Here is a 21618-nt window from a genome sequence, read left to right as displayed (position 1 = left end):
TATGTCAAGGCAGTGGAACCGTGACTTGAGCATCCCAAACACATGCTCTATAATGTTCCTAGTTTGTGTGTGTGCCTCATTATGGCTTTCTTCAGTGGGTGTGTGTGTATTTCTGATGGGTGTCATCATCCACGGTTCAAGTGCATAACCAGCATCCCCCATGAGATGGCCATATGGGATGTCCCCCCTGACAAATGTCTGGTACAGCTGTGAGGCATGCCAGATGTGGGAGTCATGATAGCTAACAAGGCTGCCAGCACACACATTCATGATAATGCCCTGGGCATTGCACATGACCTGGCAGTTGATGGAGTGATAGCCCTTGCAGTTGACATACACTCTACCATCTTCACCGGGTGGTGGTTTGATGTGGATGTGAATGCAGTCTATGGCACCCAGTACCTCTGGGTAGTCTGCTACATGGTGGAAGAGATACATATTGTTGGTCCTCTCCCCATGGGTGCTGAGGAAATAAATGTGCTCACTGGCATGTGGTAGCATGGCATCTAGGAACTGGTGGAGTACCCTGGATGCAGATGCCTGTGAGACCCCCATGATGTCCCCAGTAGGTCTTTGGAAAATACCTGTAGTTAGTATTCTTAAGGCCATTTCACACTGAGCTAATTAGAGGAAGTCGGAAGAAGGGCTCTGAGCCAATTAATCTGTGATATATAACATTAAGTATCCTGTTTTTTGCTTATTTCTGAGTTATTTATAGCACTTTTATTGTCTGCATATACTTTGCTAGCTAGTTTCACTGTGTGTGAGGTATTAACTAGAAAATTTATACAATTGTTAAGCATCTGGTTGGGTTTGTTTGTTCTGAGTTTTGTTTCCCAGCCTCCCTCCCTATTGGTATCCTGTTTTTATACTTGGTGGCTTTGCAGTTGCCCTCCCCTACTGTAAATTTGATCTGGGACACTCCTCTCAGTCTAGTGTCATTACCTCATTCTACCTAATACAGGGAGAACATTTGAGAAGGCCAATGCACTTAGTTTCTGCTCCTCCACTTTACAAAAAAAAAAAATTCTAAGCTTGTTTCCTGCCTTTCCTGTAAGTCATCTAGTACAGATACAGATTTGCTGTATCCAGGACTGTTTGTAAGCTTCTGAGCCCCTAAACCTTTCTGTGTTGGAGGGAAGCCTTCTAGCTTAATTTTGTTTCTTAGAACTAGCCAGTTTTCTAGTCTCAGCACTCAAATCTGTTTCTTTGAGCTCAGCACTTGTTCAGAACTCATTCTAAGCACTAAATAAGCTAAAAATTACTAAAGCCCTCAACTTTCCTCACTTGTCTAGAGGAAAGCAGTTTTTAGTACTTAATAAATAAGCACCTATCCAGGCATGTCTAAGGGTCAGCTCCCAGTGTTTTCTCCTGTCTACCTGATGAATCTGGGCATCTTGGGGCAATGCAGAAATTGCCTCATGTACACAGACAACCCTCTCCTTCTACCACCCAACACTACAACCTGTGAGAGATGCACTTATATAGCCAAACTGGAAGCAAAGCTCTCTTCACCCAAGACTGGACTAGACACTCAAGAGGAGAAGGTAAACACTTGCACCACACTACACTCATCACATAGTCTCTCAAAGCCTTCACCACCAAAACACACACATAGAAACACAAAACACACACCTACTTTCGCGGAGGCTCTCAAAAAAAAATACCCAAGCAACAGGGACCTCCAAAGCAGAAACGCAAGCAATCTCCATCCCCCAACACAACCCAAATGACACATAGCCCAAACTCAGTGTGCCACTCAAGCACAGCCCATAAGGCATAACAACGTACCCAACACTCTAGTCATAAGTGACTCTATAGTCAGGCACACTGATCTTCCACTCACCAGGCTAAACAAGGAGAAAGTTGCAGTCAGCTGCCTGTCAGGTGCCAGGATCCGTCACATAATGCATGCACTCAGGTCACTCCACAACAAGTACAAATGTGACTCTGTCAATGTCCATGTTGGTGTGAATGACCTGAGACGTACCTCCCTGGACTACATGAAAAGAGACATGGAGGAGCTGTCCGATCTTGTAGCCCAGGCAGGTATGACCCTAGCCCTGAGTAGCATCCTGCCATCACCCAGAATGATACCACAGTACAAGGACAAAATGATTGACTTCAACAATTGGCTAAGCTTCTGGTGTCATTCTAAGGGGATCCAGAATCTGTCTGCATGGGATGACATGATCAACAAACCACAATGCTTTGCCAGAGATGGCCTGCACTTGTCGCCCTTGGGATTCTGGATACTGGCTAAGGCTCTTCCCACCCCTATAGTGCCTTTTTTAGGCAAGATTTAAATGATAAATTCACCACCATAACAGGTACAAGCAAGCAAAATCTGAGGATAATGCTACTTAATGCTAGAAGTCTAAACCTCAAAATGCACTCACTCGAGGCACTCCTTAAAATGGAAAACATTGACATCTGTGCAGTGACAGAGACCTGGTTCAAGGCTCCAGAGAGCACCCCTGCATTATCAGGCTATAATTCATACCACACCTTTCGGCCACCTAACCTGGACTAAAGCACTAAAGGCAGAGGCGTGTCCATATTCATTAAGGATATCCACACCTCCAGGCTAGTTGCTTAGCATTATGCATCCGAGATTATTCAAGTGCAAATAACTCTCGGCAAGACCGCAATCCAAATTGTAGCTTGCTACAGCTCCCCAACCATGCCCCAGGATTCCCACTCCTCATTTCTTGATACACTGGAAAACATTAGAATACAACCTAACACCCTAATAATGGGCAATTTCAACTACTCCTCCATTAACTGGGAAAAGTACTCATGTACCAACTCTTGTGCTCAACATTTTCTGGAATTCATAAATTCCAATGCCTTGGATCAACTTATCCACACCCCCACCAGGGGCAGCAATATCCTAGACCTGGTCTTTACCAACATGGGCAACCGGTGTTCCACACCAGAGGTCAATTCCTTGTTAGTCAGATCCGACCACAAGCAAATCACCCTAGACATCCACATCCCACTCCCACCCCCCATTAGGGAAACCACCGTAAAACATTTCTCCAAAGTCAACTTTTGAACTTCTTAAGACAGAAGTGGCAAATTTCACGACACCCATGGTGATGGACAATAGAGGTACGACTGCTGAATCCTATACAATTGCACTTTATAAGCACTTACACAAGTGCATGGATCGTGCAATCCCTAACAGAACCAAGATGCTGTCCTCCAAAAAAAGGAAGCCAATCTGCTGGTCCCCTGCCATAAACAAACTCTACAACAGAAGAAAGAAACTGTTGCAAAAAAGAGTAAAATCCCATAATTGGAGGAACTCCATGGTCAGCCTCAGTAAAAGGCTAAGATCCCTCATAAAATCCTCCAAAGCTAGTTACGAAAACAAAATCGCCACTGATTCTAAAGACAAAGACAAAGCATTCTATAGTTTCATAGTTTAGTTTCATAGTAGTGTACTAGGCTATCTGCCCGGGGGCATTTACAAGCCTAGCCAACAGTGATGTCGCCACCCCATACTATGTAGTTGCGCCTCTCTAGTAGTGACACATGTGGAACCCCATTATTTAGTAAACTATACCTCTGTCTAGTAGTGACACTGAGGTCACTCCCGGGGTAAACTTGCGATCTCCCATCCATGCATCGAGATTTTTCTTGAACAGTGCCAATGAAGGGCTCTGTCTCACGTGAACTGGGATTTTGTTCCAGAGTATGGGTAACCTCTGTGTTATGAATCTATCCCTCCAGCATGTCCTATTCATATTTGTGCAGAGGTTGAAATCTTTAGCTCGTGTGGTTCTGGTGGATTTGGATTTTTGAGATGGAGCATGTCCATCAATTCCTGGTTGGACATGGCCCTGTATGTTAGGCACAAATCACCTCTGAGCAGGCGGTATGCTACTGAACAGAGCTGGAGTTTCTTTAATCTAGCTGGATAAGGCACATGTTTTAGACCTATGATCCTCTTGGTGAGGTACTTCTGGGGTCTTTCCAGTTGCTGCATGTGCCGGGTGAGATACATCCCAAATGGAGCATTATATTCGATCATGGGCCTGATGAGGGAGGAATATAGAGGTAGAATGACCTCCTTTGATCTGGATGAGAATCCCTTCATGATGAGATGGGCTAGGTAGAAAGTCTTTCTGACCACTTTGGCAACATGGTTGTCAAAGGAGAGGTCACTATCGACTTGAGTCCCCAGGTCTCTGATTACATCTTCTGTATTCAGTGGGTTATTGTCTACGTGATAGTTTGTGGGTACTTTGTTTTTCCCAAAGGGGATGACTATACATTTTTTGGCGTTAAGTTTGAGGCCATGATTCCGGCACCAGTTGTCCGTTTCAGTGAGACCTTTCTGTAAGATGTGTGTGTCAGCAGGTGAATCCACTATGGCCCAGTTTGCAGTCATCTGCAAACTTTGTCAGCCATAATCCTTCCATGTTTGCTTTCACATCTGAAAAATAAATGCCGAATAGGAGTGGACCCAAGACTGACCTGTGGGACACCACTTGTGACGGGTTTTGAGTCTGACATGGCTCCAGCAATTTTAACCTTATGGGTTCTGTTTTTAGCCAATTTGCTACCCATCTTGTGACATATGGATTTACATTTAGGCTGCTGAGCTTGTCGATGATGCCAGAGTGTGGTATTGTGTCAAAGGCCTTAGCCAAGTCCAAATAGGCAGTGTGGACAGCCTTGCCCTCATCGATGGCACTAGTGACTGTCTCAAAGAAGTCAACCAGGTTTAAGAGGCAGGATCTGCCTTTTACAAAACCGAACTGTGTGGGATCAAGGGTCTGCAGATCACCAATGTCGCCATTTATGAGTTCCATGATGATCCTTTCCATAGCCTTACAGATCAGGCTGGTCAAACTTATGGGGTAGTTACCTGGGTCAGTTGAATTTCCCTTTATGGAGTGGGACCACTGTTGCTGTGCCAGTGTTCAGGTACATATCCTGTAGTGAGGCTAAGATTGAATAGAGTTCTTAGGGCGGGTTTAGTTCATCTTGGAGTTCACGTAACACGCAACCGGGGATACCATCGGGTCCCATAGATGCTGTGTTTTTTGCCTTGTTGAGTGCTGATTCCACCTGTGTGTCTGTGATGACAGGTAGGTTACATTCAGCAGGGATAGTTACTTCATCTTTAGGGGGTGAGGGAGGGGAGAAATTTGCACTGAACCTATCTGCCAGAATGTTGGCAATGTCAGTAGGGTCAGTGAATTTTTTGTTATTGTGTACCAGCTCAGAGCATATCTGAGAATTTTCTCCCAAGGTTCTGACATAATTGAAGAAGGCTTTATGATTGTCTTTGGTATCCTTGGCAATCTTTTTCTCAAAGTTTGCTTTAGATGTTTTTATGAGAGAGCGTAGTTTTTTACTTGTGCTGATCAGGGAAGCCTTTCCCTTGTGGGATTTGGCTCTGTCCTGCAGCAGCTTCCTTCTTTTGTTGTACAGTTTGTTTATAGCCGGGGTCCACCAAACCGGGCGTTTTCCCTTGGTGGAGAGGGTCTTGGTTTTAGTTGGGATTGCCTGATCCATGCATTCCTGGAGATGTCCATAGAAGGCTTTTGTGAAGGATTCAGCATTTTGGGATGTGGTTTCCATTGACCCAGTAGGCTTAAAGGATATCATTTCCGACTTAAGGAGCTCAAAGTCAGCTTTTGAGAAGTTTTTCACTGTAGTCTTTTCAAGAATCTCAATGTCAAGAATCTCAATGGCAACACTCAGATATGCTCTGAGTTACAGAACAATGGCACTAAATATACAGAACCAACTGATATTGCCAACATCCTGGCAGATAGGTTCAGTGCTAACTTTACCCCTCTCTCATCCCCTAAAGGACCCATCTCTATACCGGAAGAATGCAAAGTTCCTGTAATCACGGCTGCACAGGTTAAAAAACACACTCTCCAAAGCCAAGAACACAGCATCCATGGGACCCAAAACATCCCAGGCTGCATTCTAAATGAACTACAGAATGAACTGGCACCCCACTTAAGTACCGTGTTCAATCATAGCCTCACCTCAGGCTGTGTGCCCACTGAATGGTGCACAGCAACGGTTATCCCACTCCACAAAGGGGGAGCCATCACGGACCCTGGGAACTACCACCCCATTAGCCTGATGAGCCTGGTCTGTAAGGCTATGGAACGTATCATCATGGAACGTATAAACAATGACAATGGTAATCTCCAAATTCTGGACCCTACCCAGTTTGGGTTTGTAAAAGACAGATCATGTCTCCTAAACCTGATAGACTTCTTTGAAGCAGTCACCAAAGCCGTTGATGAGGGTAAGGTGGTTCACACAGCCTATCTAGATCTCGCCAAGGCTTTTGACACCATCCCCACTCCGGAATTATAGATAAACTCACTAAACTAGGTATAAATCCCTGTGTCACAAGATGGGTTGCCAACTGGTTCACTGACAGAACCCACACTGTGTAAGTAGCAGACTCGAAATCCAACTTCAGACCAGTGACAAGTGGAGTACCACAGGGTTCAGTCCTAGGTCCTCTCCTGTTTGGTATCTACTTCTCTGAAGTACAGGCTAACACAGAAGGTCTTTGGCTAACAAAGTTTGCAGATGACTGCAAACTAGGAGCCATAATCAAAACTCCTAACGATGTGGACATCCTACAAAAGGGCCTCACTGAGACAGATGTCTGGTGTCAAAGCTATGGCCTCAAGATCAATGCCAAAAAGTGCATTGTCATCCCTTTTGGTAAAAACTCTGTACCCATGAACTACCACATAGGCGGTAGTCTACTTAACACTGAAAGTGTGATAAGAGACCTTGGGACACAGGTGGACAGTAGTCTCTCCTTTGATAATCACATCACCACAGTAGTCAGAAAATCCTTCTATGTGGCACACCTCATCAGAAAAGGTTTCTCATCCAGGAAAAAAGAGGTCACTGTTCCCCTCTACTCATCACTCATTAGACCCATTATAGAGTACAACACCCCTTTTGGTATGTACCTCACAAGACATCTACAACAACTGGAAAGGCCACAGAAATACCTCACAAAGAGGATTACCAGCCTCAAACAGATGCCCTACGCAGACCATCTAAAAAAACTCCAGCTTTACTCTGTCGCATATCGCCTACTTAGAGGTGATCTCTGCCTAACATACAAAGCTATGTCAAACCCAAAGCTGTTGGACATACTCCACTTAAAGAATTCCCAATCCCTCCAAGCTATACGCTGTGGGGACCTAAACCTTGTCACCACAATAAACAGAATATGGAGGGATAAATTCCTGTCCCAGAGTCTTCCCAAACTCTGGAACAAACCACCTATCTATATCAAACAAAGATCCTCATTAGCACTCTTCAAGAAAAATCTTGATGATTGGATGAGAGATAGGAAATTCACCCCGGGGATCATTTCTGTGGCTCTGCTTGACAGGGGCACAAGAAAATCATTTTCTTGGGTGACAAAAGCCAGGGTACCATTTGGCTAGGCTTATATAGGCCCTAGGGCCAATAGTCTAGTACCTACCTATGAACCTACACATGCCTTGGTTTCAACAGGGACAGGTTCCTCTCTGTTGGCTCTGGGTCTGAAGTAAGGCCGGCAGAGCTTGTTGAGCTGCTGAAGTATGTCCCTGTCCACCCTGTAATGCTCTAGTAGCTCTAGATCATGTAGCATCATGAAGGTTACCCTGGGTCTGAACATTCTTCTCCTCCTCGGACTGGGCCGGTTGTCAGCATTATCCTCATCACCACCCTCAGTCTGTAGGACATACAGATGTAGCAAAGCAGCAGCAGCCCTTATCATTTTGTCAGTTAAAATTCCCAAGTGTGTACACCAATGGTGCAGAGTTTTTGGGAAAAACCACACTGAAACATGTTTGCATGCTGCATACTGGTGTGCTGCAGATGCTGCCTGTGTGATTGGCTAATTATGATAGATTGCACCTGCCAGCTATTTTATTGTGGGGTTTGAATGGGCCACTGTGAGTGGCAAAGTCCATATTAGTGATTTGTATTTCATTTCCTATTTCTGTTTTTCCCTCTTTTTCCACTCCGTTTAAGCCCCTAGGCAAGGAAACTATTTTAGCTAGTGTAAACATTGCTGAGCAGAAAAGGCCCTCCCCTGGACATGAACACGCTTATCATTCCTTGAATCAGCTAAGCACAGCTAAGCAGTCTCAGACACACACCCTTGCTTAGCTGTGCTTAGCTGAGCGCAAATAAGATCCACGGAGCTCCAATGCTTACTCCAAACATGACACACCTCCTTTTCATGTCAGCTACTTCTTCTGCTTGCACCACTGCATTATAGCTCCTACACAGTTAGGTACCCATGGACACAGTCTCCCATTTTGCTATTCAATAAATTTAGCTCATTTACATACCCCTACTGGCTTATACCCTAGTTATACCACTACACCAGAGGCTATGTCCTTAGCAACCATTGCTGAAACTTTTCTAAGGAAAAATATAAATAATAAAATAAAAAGGAAACAAATAAAAATTTTGATAGACCGTTTACTTTAACAGACATAAAAGATCAAACAAAAGGTTAAAAAATAATATGGTGTCAGGCTTAGGTGGTCCTATACCAGAAATATATAAAATGCTACCAGATGATGCAGTTAAAATATTAGATAAGCTCTACAGAGAAATAAAAACAACTGCAGAAGTCCCCCCATCATGGAAATATTCCCTTATATCACCTATTTTAAAACAGGATAAGGATTCTTTTTTTTCAAAGCTTTATTTTACTTTTGTTTCATTATTTTGGTACAACATTTAAAAACAAGATAAGGATTCTACAAAGTGCTTATCATACAGACCCACTTCACTTTTAAATGAGGACTACAAGATCTTCATGTCCATTTTAGCTAACAAAATTAATCTACTTATACTTAAAGTAGCAATGATCAAACTGGTTTTATTTTAAATAGACGTGCAGGATAATATAACAAGAATACATACATTAACAGACTATTCAAATAAAAATAAAAAAATAACTTTCTATCATTAATCTCAGTTTAGATAAGGCCTTTGACTAAGTTAATTGGTCATACCTGCTTAAACACGTAAAGTGTATAATTTCTAACCTGAACTAATTGCATTCATTTCTAAGTTATACAATAACTTTTGTGCTTATGTCAAAATCTTTTTTTCTTTCTAAATTATTTTAAATTACAAAAAGGCACAAAAACAAGGTTGCCCATTATCACCTTTACCTTTTGCATTAGCTATAGAACCCTTTGCTAACAGTATTAGATCAAATAAGAACATTAATGGTATCAGAATAAAATGAGATTTCAAACTAAAGATTCATCTCTTTGCTGATGATATTTTACTAATAATAGGAAATATAAATAATTCATTAGAACATATAATTAGTTCTATAAATCAGTTTGAAGAAATTTCAAACTTAGGATTTAATCATAATAAAACAAGTACATTATTACCGAAAAATACAAATTGGAACAAATTCTTCTTTACCATAGAAGAACAATTAATGTTTATTAAAATGGCAATTCTAACTAAAATATTGTTTGTCTTACAATCTTTAGTACTACCTCCATGAAGAAAAAATGATGAAGAAGATAAATAATAATCTACTTAATTTTTTGGTATCCTAATAAACCAAGAGTTTCCTTTGACTGGCACAGAAAAGGCTGGGATAATGATGGAATATGATTCTATGATATTCAATTGTAAGCTACTTCAAAAGTTGCAAAAGTTGTAGCATTGTGGATAAATTAATCTTATGTTTCAAAATAAAAACAAATACATCAATAAATATTATTAACAAATGATAAATATATCACAGCCAGTCATAAACAAATAATCCCTAATAGCTTTATCTGGTAATTAAAAGATTTTTGTGTAAATGGAATTACATCCTCTTCTCAAATTGTCTAGTTAAATAACATCATTTCCTCTTTCCAAAAGTTCACATATTCTAACCATTGTATTAAAGGCTTAATATTTTCTGTTTCCAACTGAATATGCAAATGACTGCTTAAAAACCCATAATATCAACAAAATCCTAGTACTGAAACAACAAAGTAACTTAATTTATTGGCATCAGTTCTTAAATGATACTGATATAGATATTGTTGAAAATTTAAGGTCCAAATACAATCAAGGTTATGAGACTTGGTTAATTTTAAAAATAGAGACTCTATGAACACAGAGATTAATAACATATTTAACCTAGACAAGAAATCATTCCCCCAATTATTGGAATTATTAATAAATATCAATAATAATGCAATGAAAAATAAATCATATTTGTCACAAATGTATAAAATTCTTAACCTAGATTTCACATATTTAGACAATTCCTATTGGAACTACTCCTCAAAAATTAATAATGAAGACTTCTCTGAACAATACAAGAAAGTAATATTAAAATCTACAATATAACTATATCTTCATTATATTGGAAACATCTCCCTTGGAAATTTTTACACATAGCTTTTGTCATTCCTAACAAAATTACAATTGTGTATAAATCAAATAATAGCTGATTGGACGCATATGTTTTATAAATGTGAAATCATCTCCTTTTTTTGGAACAAAATTAATAACTTCATTCAAGCTCTATGGTCAGATAGATGTAATATTTATGAAGCTTTAGTTTTATTTAATGCTCTGATTCCTGAGATAATTCCAAAAACCCAAGTGCCTCTTCTTTGATCTATTCTTGCTATAGCCAGAAAAGTAATTGCTGAAGTCTGAAAAAGTAAAATTACCCCTTTAGTACTGAATTTATTAGTATGGCAAGAATTGTTTGTAGTAGTGAATTGCATACTATAAAGATGAAAACTTCTAATAATACACATTCATATAAATCTTGGCTTAAAGTGAAAGACTTGCTTGAAAAATATTAATTGTTGATATGTATAGCTTTGATGTATGGATCAGCTGGTGGGCCTATGTAAATAGTTAGTTGTTTGCTTTATAATTAATTTGTTTATTTATTGTTTTTAAACCTAATAAAACAAAATAAAAACAGTTAAATTAAAAAAGTACCATTTGAGTGGACTGCTGGAGATATTGTGAGACCACTAGTAAAATCTAGCAATGTGTAGCAATACATGGTTCATGCTTAGAATTTCCAGATGGTGTACCACTATGCAAGGCTAATGCTAAATCCAGTGCTAGATAACTTGGGGTGGTATCCTCTAGTGTGGGTATCCCTAAGAAGATAAATGATCAAGGCACAGATTTTATGCATGGGATAAGGTATTTAGGAGCTGCTACTGTCCATTAGTATTACATGGGGCAGTTCTGGGGTGAATTTTCTGTTTTCCATCCATTCAGCCAAGTTGCATTGAATATGGAGAGGGTTGAAGTTTGTTTTATATTTATATTATTTATTTATTTCCAGTTTGATAACTAGGGAAGTCCACTGGGCTCGAGGGCCCATTTTCAGTGGAGGCCTGGGGAGAAAATCTCTGATCATAAACATATTACACACTTTAAGCTACATATTACAATGAAATTGCACCCTTAAACAATTTACAAATAGGAAAAATACAAATTTTTATACAGATTGTATTAATAGTACAGAAAACAAAATATATAGTTTCATTTTAAGTTTCAGATGAATGATACATTTTATGTAAATAGTGAATGTTACAGTTGCAAGAAGAGGCATGTAGTCAGAGGGAAGTGAAGATATAAGATAATTTACATAGAGTTTACAGTGGGGCGAAGATGAAGAAAGTAGAAGGTGGGGGATAATGAGAGTTAGAAGAAAGAGGGGCAGGAGGGAGGTAATTACAAGGGGAAGTGAAAGGATTTAGGTAGGAAGTATACAATTACATTTCCAGTTTAGTGAGAGGTGATTATGGAGTAGAGATTTACATTTTTCTGGATTTGTAGTGGATCTTAGCAGGGGAGGGAGCAGGTTCCATTTCCTTGTATAGTATAAGAAAATAGAAGGTGGCCAGGGGGATGTTTAGGTTTTTGCACTGTGAGAAGATTTTGGTGGGCTGATCTTGCTGATCTTATTATATATATATGTTTGTTTTTTTAGATATGGTATGGAAAAACAACCTTGGTAGGGCTAACCACCCAGTGATGTGAACAATGGTGCTACATAATTGTTACTGTTGAAGTAACACCCCAACTCCATGTGCAAAAAATAGTAAAAAAGGGATGTGAATGTAAAGTGTTTACCTTACAAACACAAGGTGTAGGGTTTGATTCTCAAATGGGATATTTGGCTGGACTTAAAATGGCCTATTAACCTATGATGACATTGTGAAGTGAGCCTTTCAGTCCTTGAAATTCTACCTGTTAGATAGGCACTTTAACCTACTGAGTGATCATGCCCCTTTCATATGGCTAAGGAAATAACAGGCTGGAGATACAACATTATGTTACTGGGTACTATCAATCCAGCCATTCTAATACACTGTTACACATAGATTTGGACTGGCTAATTGGAATGCTGATCGATTGTCTAGCTCTTACAATGACTGCTGTGAGTCCAAAACTCATGGTTTTGTTCTGCAAGTGGCATAATTATAAAATCTTATGTGTAAGTACAGGAATTTACCTTTAATGTTGCCTTATGTTTGAAAATAGTTGTTGCAATAGTTAGAGAGGTATATTGGTTGTACTAGATAAAATAATTACTCAGTAGTGAGTGTATAAATATCTGTATAAAAACAGCAGAATTCAAGAAGTTAGTTTCTCAGTAAGAGATTCACAATGTATCAGAGCAGGGGATCTTACTAAGGGTTGTGTATTTTACAGCTAACAGGCCCAATTGGGGCAAACTGTGGGTGAGGCCAATGTCTTTTTTGTTGACCATGAGGAAGAGGCCTGGCAAATCTTGCAAATGTGACCTTTGGGTGCCAGTCTGTAGCTGGAAGGACTGTCTGGGGATACTCCTAGGGGAGGCAGTACTGATGATGTTATCACTATGGACTTCAAGCCTTGCATTATAGTATTACAAATATTGTAAATAATTCTGAAGATAACAAAGCAAAGCCAAGTGAGCTATCATTTTGTTTCTTAAACCAAACACATTTTTTTAATATCTTGGTCTCAAGTTATTTTTAAAAGACGTACTGTATCTCACACAGAGACACACACATGCACACACCTGTTTCTACTATAATTCAATCTTACTTCCATTCAATAATGTTCTGTTTTATGGGTTATTAAATAGCTAGCTTTGATGGTCACATCAGATAACTTTTGTTTGGCCAACCATCAGGTAAAGTAAAGTTTCCCTGTGTTTTTCTCTCCAGAAAATCTTTGACTGCTAATATCAGCTAGAACTTCATTTTTGCTTTGTGCAATCACTATACATCCACAGTTCTTATTTTATGTTACTTAATAACAGGGAGCATACTTCAACCTTCAGAGGTTTGTAAAGGAAAGTAGATGTTTCTTTTTTTTTTTTCATATGAGCCTTCCCTCCATTCTTTTTCCCTCCCTCTGGAGGCCAGAAAATAAACTACAGTACCTGCAGCTGTAGTTTGGTATTTGAACATGCTTCTCCGTCCCAATATCCTGACTACTATGCACACAATCTTTTGCAGACAGAGTTTCTCTACACTACCGCCTGTCTCCCAAACTTGTTCCCTGGCCAAAACAAATCTATCAATAATCACCTACTGCAGTATGCAAGAAAAGTCATGGGTGGGTTTGCCAACATTTGCCACTCATTTTGCAACATTTGGTTTATTCAATGGTCTGGCTTATCACCTAAGCCTTATAAGTGAAGTTTAGCTGTATGCTGTTATTCTAAATAAGTATTTGGCTTTTAGTGAAGTTAATGCTTCCATTACACTTTTTTCTCATTAATTGTTGCCACTAGCCTTCTCTTTATTTGCTTCATTTATTAATATCAGGTAATTTTAATACTCTCTTTCATGTTAGCTTGGTCCTTGGTTGGTATACAATATCCTGACCTATAGGAAACAGATGCCTAATGCACACAATATCAAAATGGTGGTTGATCTTTAATTGCGAGGAGGTGTTAATCTTAAATAGTATCATCAAGTCATTGTTTGGTTTCCTTTAGTATTCAAGCAATAACATGAACTTGTTGAAGTAAGCAATGCTTTGATATTATGCCTGATTAACTTTTTTTCCCTCTGGTCTTCTTTCTGCTGCTGGACTGGAAGGAAAATAGGGTACAGGCTACACAGCAGGACATAGGCCAAAGCAGTTCCCGCGAGCAAAAGGTATGAAGCAGGATGTTAGCACTGTTAGATGAGAGGGTATTTTTAATGCAAAGAAGCATATGAGCATATGGAGAAAAAAACAATTAAGCACCTTTATCAAAGGGAACTGTTTTATTTTATTTCTAGCATTGCTGCCACATATATTGCTCACACATCTAGTTTATTTTGAAATACTTAACTACCGCTCTCCCTAATTTGATATTAAGAGCTTGTTTTAAATAATCCATGTGGTAAAGGGACTCTTTGCTGGGTATTCTGTACAGATTACTAAATTTTACAACTACCAGAGACAAGCATTAAACATAGTCTTTTACCTTGAAATTCAAAGGGTTTGAGCTCAAACAGTGCTCATTTTTTTAATTTAATTAAAGCACAATAATATCTTATGATTCTCAATTATTTTTGATATTTTTAGGGTAGCCATGTTGCTGTGAAGTACCTTGGCAAACAGATAACTACAGATGTAAAGAAGCCATCAATAATTGAAGAATTTCGAGTGGTAAGTTTAGTTATGTAGCACTCATCTTCAGCATGTTTGTAGAATACCACAATTACAATAAGTTCAGGAATGATATATAACTTAAGATTTAAAATCCTGCTGGGATTTTATGACTGTAGAGAGATATATAGGATAAATGATTCATAAATGCATTGTTTAACTCTTCTATGAATGAATGACCTGAAGGCTTTAGATAGTGCAGTGATGTACAACAGATCACTACATGACAAAAAGTACAAATACTGATTATAGAAACAGACTATTATGCAATGGCAATGATTAATAACAGTACACAGTCAAACTGTCACAGCCTAGTGTCAGATGGTCTTCATTTTAGCCTTTACATGGTGCACAGGATATTGCTCATACAATTGACCATCTTGACTTTGTCCATACTGCTGTAGGATATTTGTTGTTTAATTGTTTCTGTGGTCATCATGGAACAAATGTCCACAGATTGGTGGAAATTAAAATTTTGAAAGAAAAGACTGCATTAATCAGAAAGAGTATTCCTGCAAATAAATTTAATGCGATGTAATCCATAAAAACACAAGCACATTGCAGTAGGTCTATAGTATAAATTTTTTATGAACTTTATGCGAACCAAGTTAAGTAATTGAAGAGGCAACTTTTTGTTAGTAATAATTTTGTTAAGATAACTTCACAGGACATGTGAATTTGTAAATATGGCTTCTGGTCATAGATCTGGCAACCTTTGTATACCATGTAATTGCTTCCTGTTTTTTAACTTCTTTATTAAATATGACATTAATAAAGTGGCATAGTACATATACAGTAAAAATAACATCCATTTGTTAATCAGGTAGGCTCACTAGACACACATTTCCTTTTCAGGGGGAGCCTGGGAGAAATGTCTGGGTAAATGACTTTCTGAAGGTTACACAATAGACAAATGAGTGCTGAGAGAATCAAACCCTGTACCATAGGAACTACAACTTATAGCCTTAACCCTCTGCACCAACCGCCAGTACTTTGTGACCACTATGCAGTATACATTTTAACACTTGTTATTCAATCCAGCATTACATAAATTGCTCAATTCCTGATTTCCTTTAAATTTCATTCCTCTTTATAAGCACTATTCTGCATGTACTGTTCCCACCAATTCCATTTATTTCGATGTAATTTACTCCTCCTTTCTAAAGATCCCACTTCCAGATTTATCTCCTTTACAATATCCAGTACATCAATTACAATTGCATTAGATTTTGATTTCCATTTTCTAGTAATTTCTTTTTGGCAGTCAATAGCATTAAACTTAGTAAGGCCTTACTATTTCTGGCAATTCAGATCCTATATCCCAGCTCCGAAGACTCATCACTAAGTTGCAACCATTTGCTTAGTGAAAAAAATATTTTGTAAGAAATTTTCAAAATATCCCAACTTCTTACATTCTCAAAAGACATGTTCCTAGATACCTCTCTCTCCCATCACACCTTTTGCATTTGCCATCTATATGATGAAAATTATCTGAAGTTGCAAACACTTCCAAGCAAAATTTCACAACATTCTGGACTTTGTTACATACTTGGGAGCTGTACAGATGTCCCCCCATTGTTTCTTTGTAAAAAAAAACTTTTCTTTCCCTCCTCCATGTCATTTCTAATCTCCTCTGATTGATTCTTATAGTTATCATGCAATATTTTATATCCCCTACTAATTATCCCTTAACTGCAACTTCTCTTCTAGATTCAGCTTAAAAAGACTACCAGAGCTGTTTTTCTTTCATTTAACAATCCCCCTTTCCTTTCTCTTTGTCTATAATTTGTTATCAATCCATGGTAGTGATGTAAGTCTTTAATTTGCAGTCCAAACTTTGACTTAGTCTCATCCCACTCTATTACCTTCCCCTCTATAGTTATTTGATCCCCGACCTTAAGCTCCTTTGCTATTTTTTTTCAAGTAAATTCCAGCGTCCCATTGAATACCTTCTATAACCTTCCTTGCAATCATCCCTTTTGGTAAAATCTCCTTTATCCATTCCTGTGTTGGCTTAGTTCTTATTATACCTTCTGCTACTTTATGAATATAATAGTGGTTAGAGGATCTTGTAGTTCATTGTCTTACTATAAATAAAACATATACTGTTTCCATATGCTGTCTTCTGCTAATTATTTAACTAGACTTTGCTTAATATTCCATTCTGTAGAAAAGTAGTTACTATGTTACTGTTATCACTTAATTTACTGCCACATTACCTGTATGTCCATACATGATTGCTGAAATATTTTTGTATGCAGTCATCTTTGCATAGGTTGCCTGTTGTATTATACAGTTAGTCATTTGTACTATGATTATGTGTTTGTGTTCATAGTACTGCCACTGTCAGTATGCTGTTTATTGCATGCATTGTTTATAAAAGGATTTGTTAAATTTCTGGGGCCATTCTACCCTATATGTTTGAATCTTGACCATTTTATTCTATTAACTTTTATTAATTTTTCCTCCCAACACAATACCCCTGGAGCTACCTGTAGTGATATGTGAGTTACATACTTAATAATTTCTACATTTATTAATAAATATTTTTTTAAAATGCTTATAGATGCGTGAGCTGAGACATGAAAATTTGGTGACATTTTTGGTGTTTGTCTCGAACCACCACATAAATGCATCGTTATACAGTACTGCAAAAAAGGAAGCTTAAGGGTAAGTCATTTAAGTCAAAGTCACACAGTGATAAGTGAATCTTCCTTTTATTTTGACATTTTAATCTCTTGATTATATCAAAAACAAATTAGTATTTTTAAACATGAAAGATGATGTGTAGCAAAATACTTTATATTACTTTTTGTCTGGTTTCCAAGGGGAACAGTGTCATAACATATATTGCTGTATGACAGTTTTGGTAGTTCACTTCCAACAAACACCCACATTTATACAAATGCTTGTTCAGTATGAATTTAGCCAAACAGGCTTTATCAATCAAGTTTCATCAAAGCCGAGTTGTATCAAAGACCAGGTAGTGCATCAACTAGAGGCACAAGGAAGTTTCCTTTGCCCCCAGTGTTGCACAGTTTACGAGTTAGTGTGTTTAGAGATGTTAAAGTAGAGTAGAGGGTGCCTGTTTTCAGCCGGGAAGTTACTTTTGTCATTGTTGCCTTTTCACTGTTTAACTGTGCAGTATCAGTTGGATCAAGGAATAGCTGCGAGTCTCATATACATTATTCATGGCGTGTAATTGTGTTTTGCCTTCTGCATTCATTTTATTATCAGTTTTCAATAGAAAATTTTCTTTAAATGATAGGACTGAATAATTTGATAAATAAAAGCTGTGGACAGAATGAATATTGGCACCATATGGGGAAGAAACTCAGAATGCTTGACAAATGAGCAGTAATATCAGCATATTGGAATACAAATCAACGCCTCATCTCTGCCTCAATTGTTACTGCGTGCTCATGCCATTAATAGCATTGCAGTTATGTAAGTGATAGGAAAATACTGACCTAATGCAGGATTATTTTGCTTGTGAGTGACTAGGCCATAAATTATTTTACTCAGCTGGAGCCTCGCAGAAGCATTGGTTCTCACCACTTACGTGCCTTTTCTTTTCGTTCCTTTTAGACGGCTTGATAAAACTTTCTGTATTTAAAGCCCAGTGTGGTCTGAGAAAGATGAGGATTTACTGATGAGAGCTCACAAAATGAGCTGATCCTAAACAGTGTGGTTTTAATAAATGTGGTTAACTTTAAGTGGATTATGCCTTGTGGTATATCTCATTACAGGAGATGAAGTATCTAGGGTCAACATATATCTTGTGTTGTGCCTAATTATTTTGCATTTATAATCTTCTTAGAAGCATCTTTAAAAGTCCTCTGTCAGCAGCACTCGGTGGACATGAGAATGTCAAGGTTCTCTAATGTGTTCAGAAATAACTCAGTAGTCCTCAACACACACAATCTTAAAATTTTGTAGATGATTCCATATGGCAAAGATAAATTCTGACCATATTTTTCATTCCTTTTCTTTGCATCTGTTCTTTTCATTTATGAAAGCAATGTTTTCTCTCCAGAACACGTCACCACCTGAAGACAATTATAAGTTCTCTGAGACTGTTTGACGCACATTGTCTTTCATCTTATTTCCAATGCCCCCTCTGCTTGAGGCTTGCCATCATTGCATCTTTGAAGTATTTTCCCTTGACCGCCATGGAATCTTTCTTATGACTAACCTCTGCGTATAGACTGAGTTTTTGAATTTAGTTTGAATTCGATATCTGAATACAGTGTACAGCCAAGTGGAATCGCGGTATGAGCATCACAGCCTCAGTTCTTGTAACATAGACCTCAAAGAGCATGTGAATGCCAGTTTGGGGGCTTTCCACTTTTCTGAAGACTCATTGGTGGGCTATTTCTAGACTCCTAAGACAATGCAAATATGTCATCCAGGTTTCACATTTATAAAGATGGGCAGAGTAATAGTTAATAGTCATCGCTTGCATCTCAACTTCCTTTCACTGAGCACAAGGCAGCAAAATTGTACCACAGCAGTTTTATAAAGACAGCGGAAATAATTGTTATCCTGGTAAGACAACTGGCCACATAGTCCCCATTTCAGGGCTGAATTGAGAGTACTGTTTGCTTAAGTGACTTTGTTAGAGTTATACATTAGACAAATGGCGGCAGTGGGATTCAAACTCAAGACTACTGCAGTGTATAAGTCTAACAGTATATAATTGGAAATCCTTGTATCAGATTGCATTAGAATCTGCTGTAAATTTCTGGTTAACTGTTGTTGAGAGCTACTGAAATATGAGGAATAATCTTCAACATGTGCCCCTCACTGGTGAATCTTGGAGGGCTTTTAGAAGGTGTTGAATAGGCTAAATGGGCACCAATTCTTTTTGAGGTTTATGGAGAGTTCTAGACTTTAGTATGAATTTGCAAACATATCTAGTGCATCCAGAAGACCAATCATGCTGTATGGAAGAATAGCATAAACACTTCCATACTGAAGGTCAGTCTTTGAATTATAGACCTTTAAGAGTGAGAATGCCCTTGGTCTTTTCATATTCTATGTGAGTTCCAGAGAGAAAGCAGACTTGGATGAGAGTTAGAATGGCTGAAAACAGAAACATGGTTGGTGTGATAACAATCTTGACATCCATGTCTCCAACACATAATAAGCTGGTAACATAATCTTTACTGATGCAAGTTTAAATATACTTCATATGGTATAATAAGCTGGTAACATAATCTTTACTGATGCAAGTTTAATTATACTTCATATGGTATAATAAGCTGGTAACATAATTTTTACTGATGCAAGTTTAAATATACTTCATATGGTATAATAAGCTGGTAACATAATCTTTACTGATGCAAGTTTAATTATACTTCATATGGTATAATAAGCTGGTAACATAATCTTTACTGATGCAAGTTTAATTATACTTCATATGGTATAATAAGCTGGTAACATAATCTTTACTGATGCAAGTTTAAATATACTTCATATGGTATAATAAGCTGGTAACATAATCTTTACTGATGCAAGTTTAAATATACTTCATATGGTATAATAAGCTGGTAACATAATCTTTACTGATGCAAGTTTAATTATACTTCATATGGTATAATAAGCTGGTAACATAATCTTTACTGATGCAAGTTTAATTATACTTCATATGGTATAATAAGCTGGTAACATAATCTTTACTGATGCAAGTTTAATTATACTTCATATGGTATAATAAGCTGGTAACATAATCTTTACTGATGCAAGTTTAAATATACTTCATATGGTATAATAAGCTGGTAACATAATCTTTACTGATGCAAGTTTAAATATACTTCATATGGTATAATAAGCTGGTAACATAATCATTACTGATGCAAGTTTAATTATACTTCATATGGTATAATAAGCTGGTAACATAATCTTTACTGATGCAAGTTTAATTATACTTCATATGGTATAATAAGCTGGTAACATAATCTTTACTGATGCAAGTTTAATTATACTTCATATGGTATAATAAGCTGGTAACATAATCTTTACTGATGCAAGTTTAATTATACTTCATATGGTATAATAAGCTGGTAACATAATCTTTACTGATGCAAGTTTAAATATACTTCATATGGTATAATAAGCTGGTAACATAATCTTTACTGATGCAAGTTTAATTATACTTCATATGGTATAATAAGCTGGTAACATAATCTTTACTGATGCAAGTTTAATTATACTTCATATGGTATAATAAGCTGGTAACATAATCTTTACTGATGCAAGTTTAAATATACTTCATATGGTATAATAAGCTGGTAACATAATCTTTACTGATGCAAGTTTAAATATACTTCATATGGTATAATAAGCTGGTAACATAATCATTACTGATGCAAGTTTAATTATACTTCATATGGTATAATAAGCTGGTAACATAATCTTTACTGATGCAAGTTTAAATATACTTCATATGGTATAATAAGCTGGTATAATGTTCTCTACATGGATGCCAAGATTCACCTCAAGGGCTTCATTCTTAAGATGAATTTCCTGGCATCCATATGGTATAACGTGATACTATGCCATGAAACATTTTGGTTATTTTACTAACTATATATACTGTCTTGTTCCAAAACTGGGGTTGAAAAGTGTCAAGAGAGCCCACATTGTAAACAAATGCATAAATAAGTCAACATGTTGGTAAGTCTGTCATGAATTATTGAAAAGAGCAGCGTCAGTCTTCAGACCATGTTGAAACCTTATTTGAAAAGCCTGTCAGAGAGTAGCTATATTTCACTGGTTCTTTCTAACTGATCTCAAAACAAATGAAAACAGAGATCTTTGTATAATCAGTGAATCTCAATGACAGGCCAGATGTGGTTCTCAAAGCTCTTTGATCTGCTTAGTATTGTAAGATCCTGTCTGATGTACTAAGAGATTGTCTCAGTTCACCCTGACATTTTGGAA

The 21618-nt window shown here is 37.7% G+C and overlaps 1 protein-coding gene across 1 annotated transcript in view; it reads left to right on the top strand.

Moving 5' to 3' along the window:
• Positions 1–21618, top strand: part of LOC122788632 (guanylate cyclase 2G-like) — a 699012-nt gene that overhangs the window by 439711 nt on the left and 237683 nt on the right. The window contains 3 exon segments of the mRNA XM_044055531.1: positions 14590–14673; positions 17240–17267; positions 17270–17343. Of these exon segments, the coding sequence (XP_043911466.1) occupies positions 14590–14673; positions 17240–17267; positions 17270–17343 (186 nt within the window).

This window comes from Protopterus annectens, chromosome 14.part0, assembly GCF_019279795.1.
Source record: "Protopterus annectens isolate FY-2018-M chromosome 14.part0, PAN1.0, whole genome shotgun sequence".
Classification (NCBI taxonomy): Eukaryota; Metazoa; Chordata; order Ceratodontiformes; family Protopteridae; genus Protopterus; species Protopterus annectens.
The sequence above is the reverse complement of the archived record's forward strand: the minus strand, read 5'-3'. Positions and strand labels throughout refer to the sequence as shown.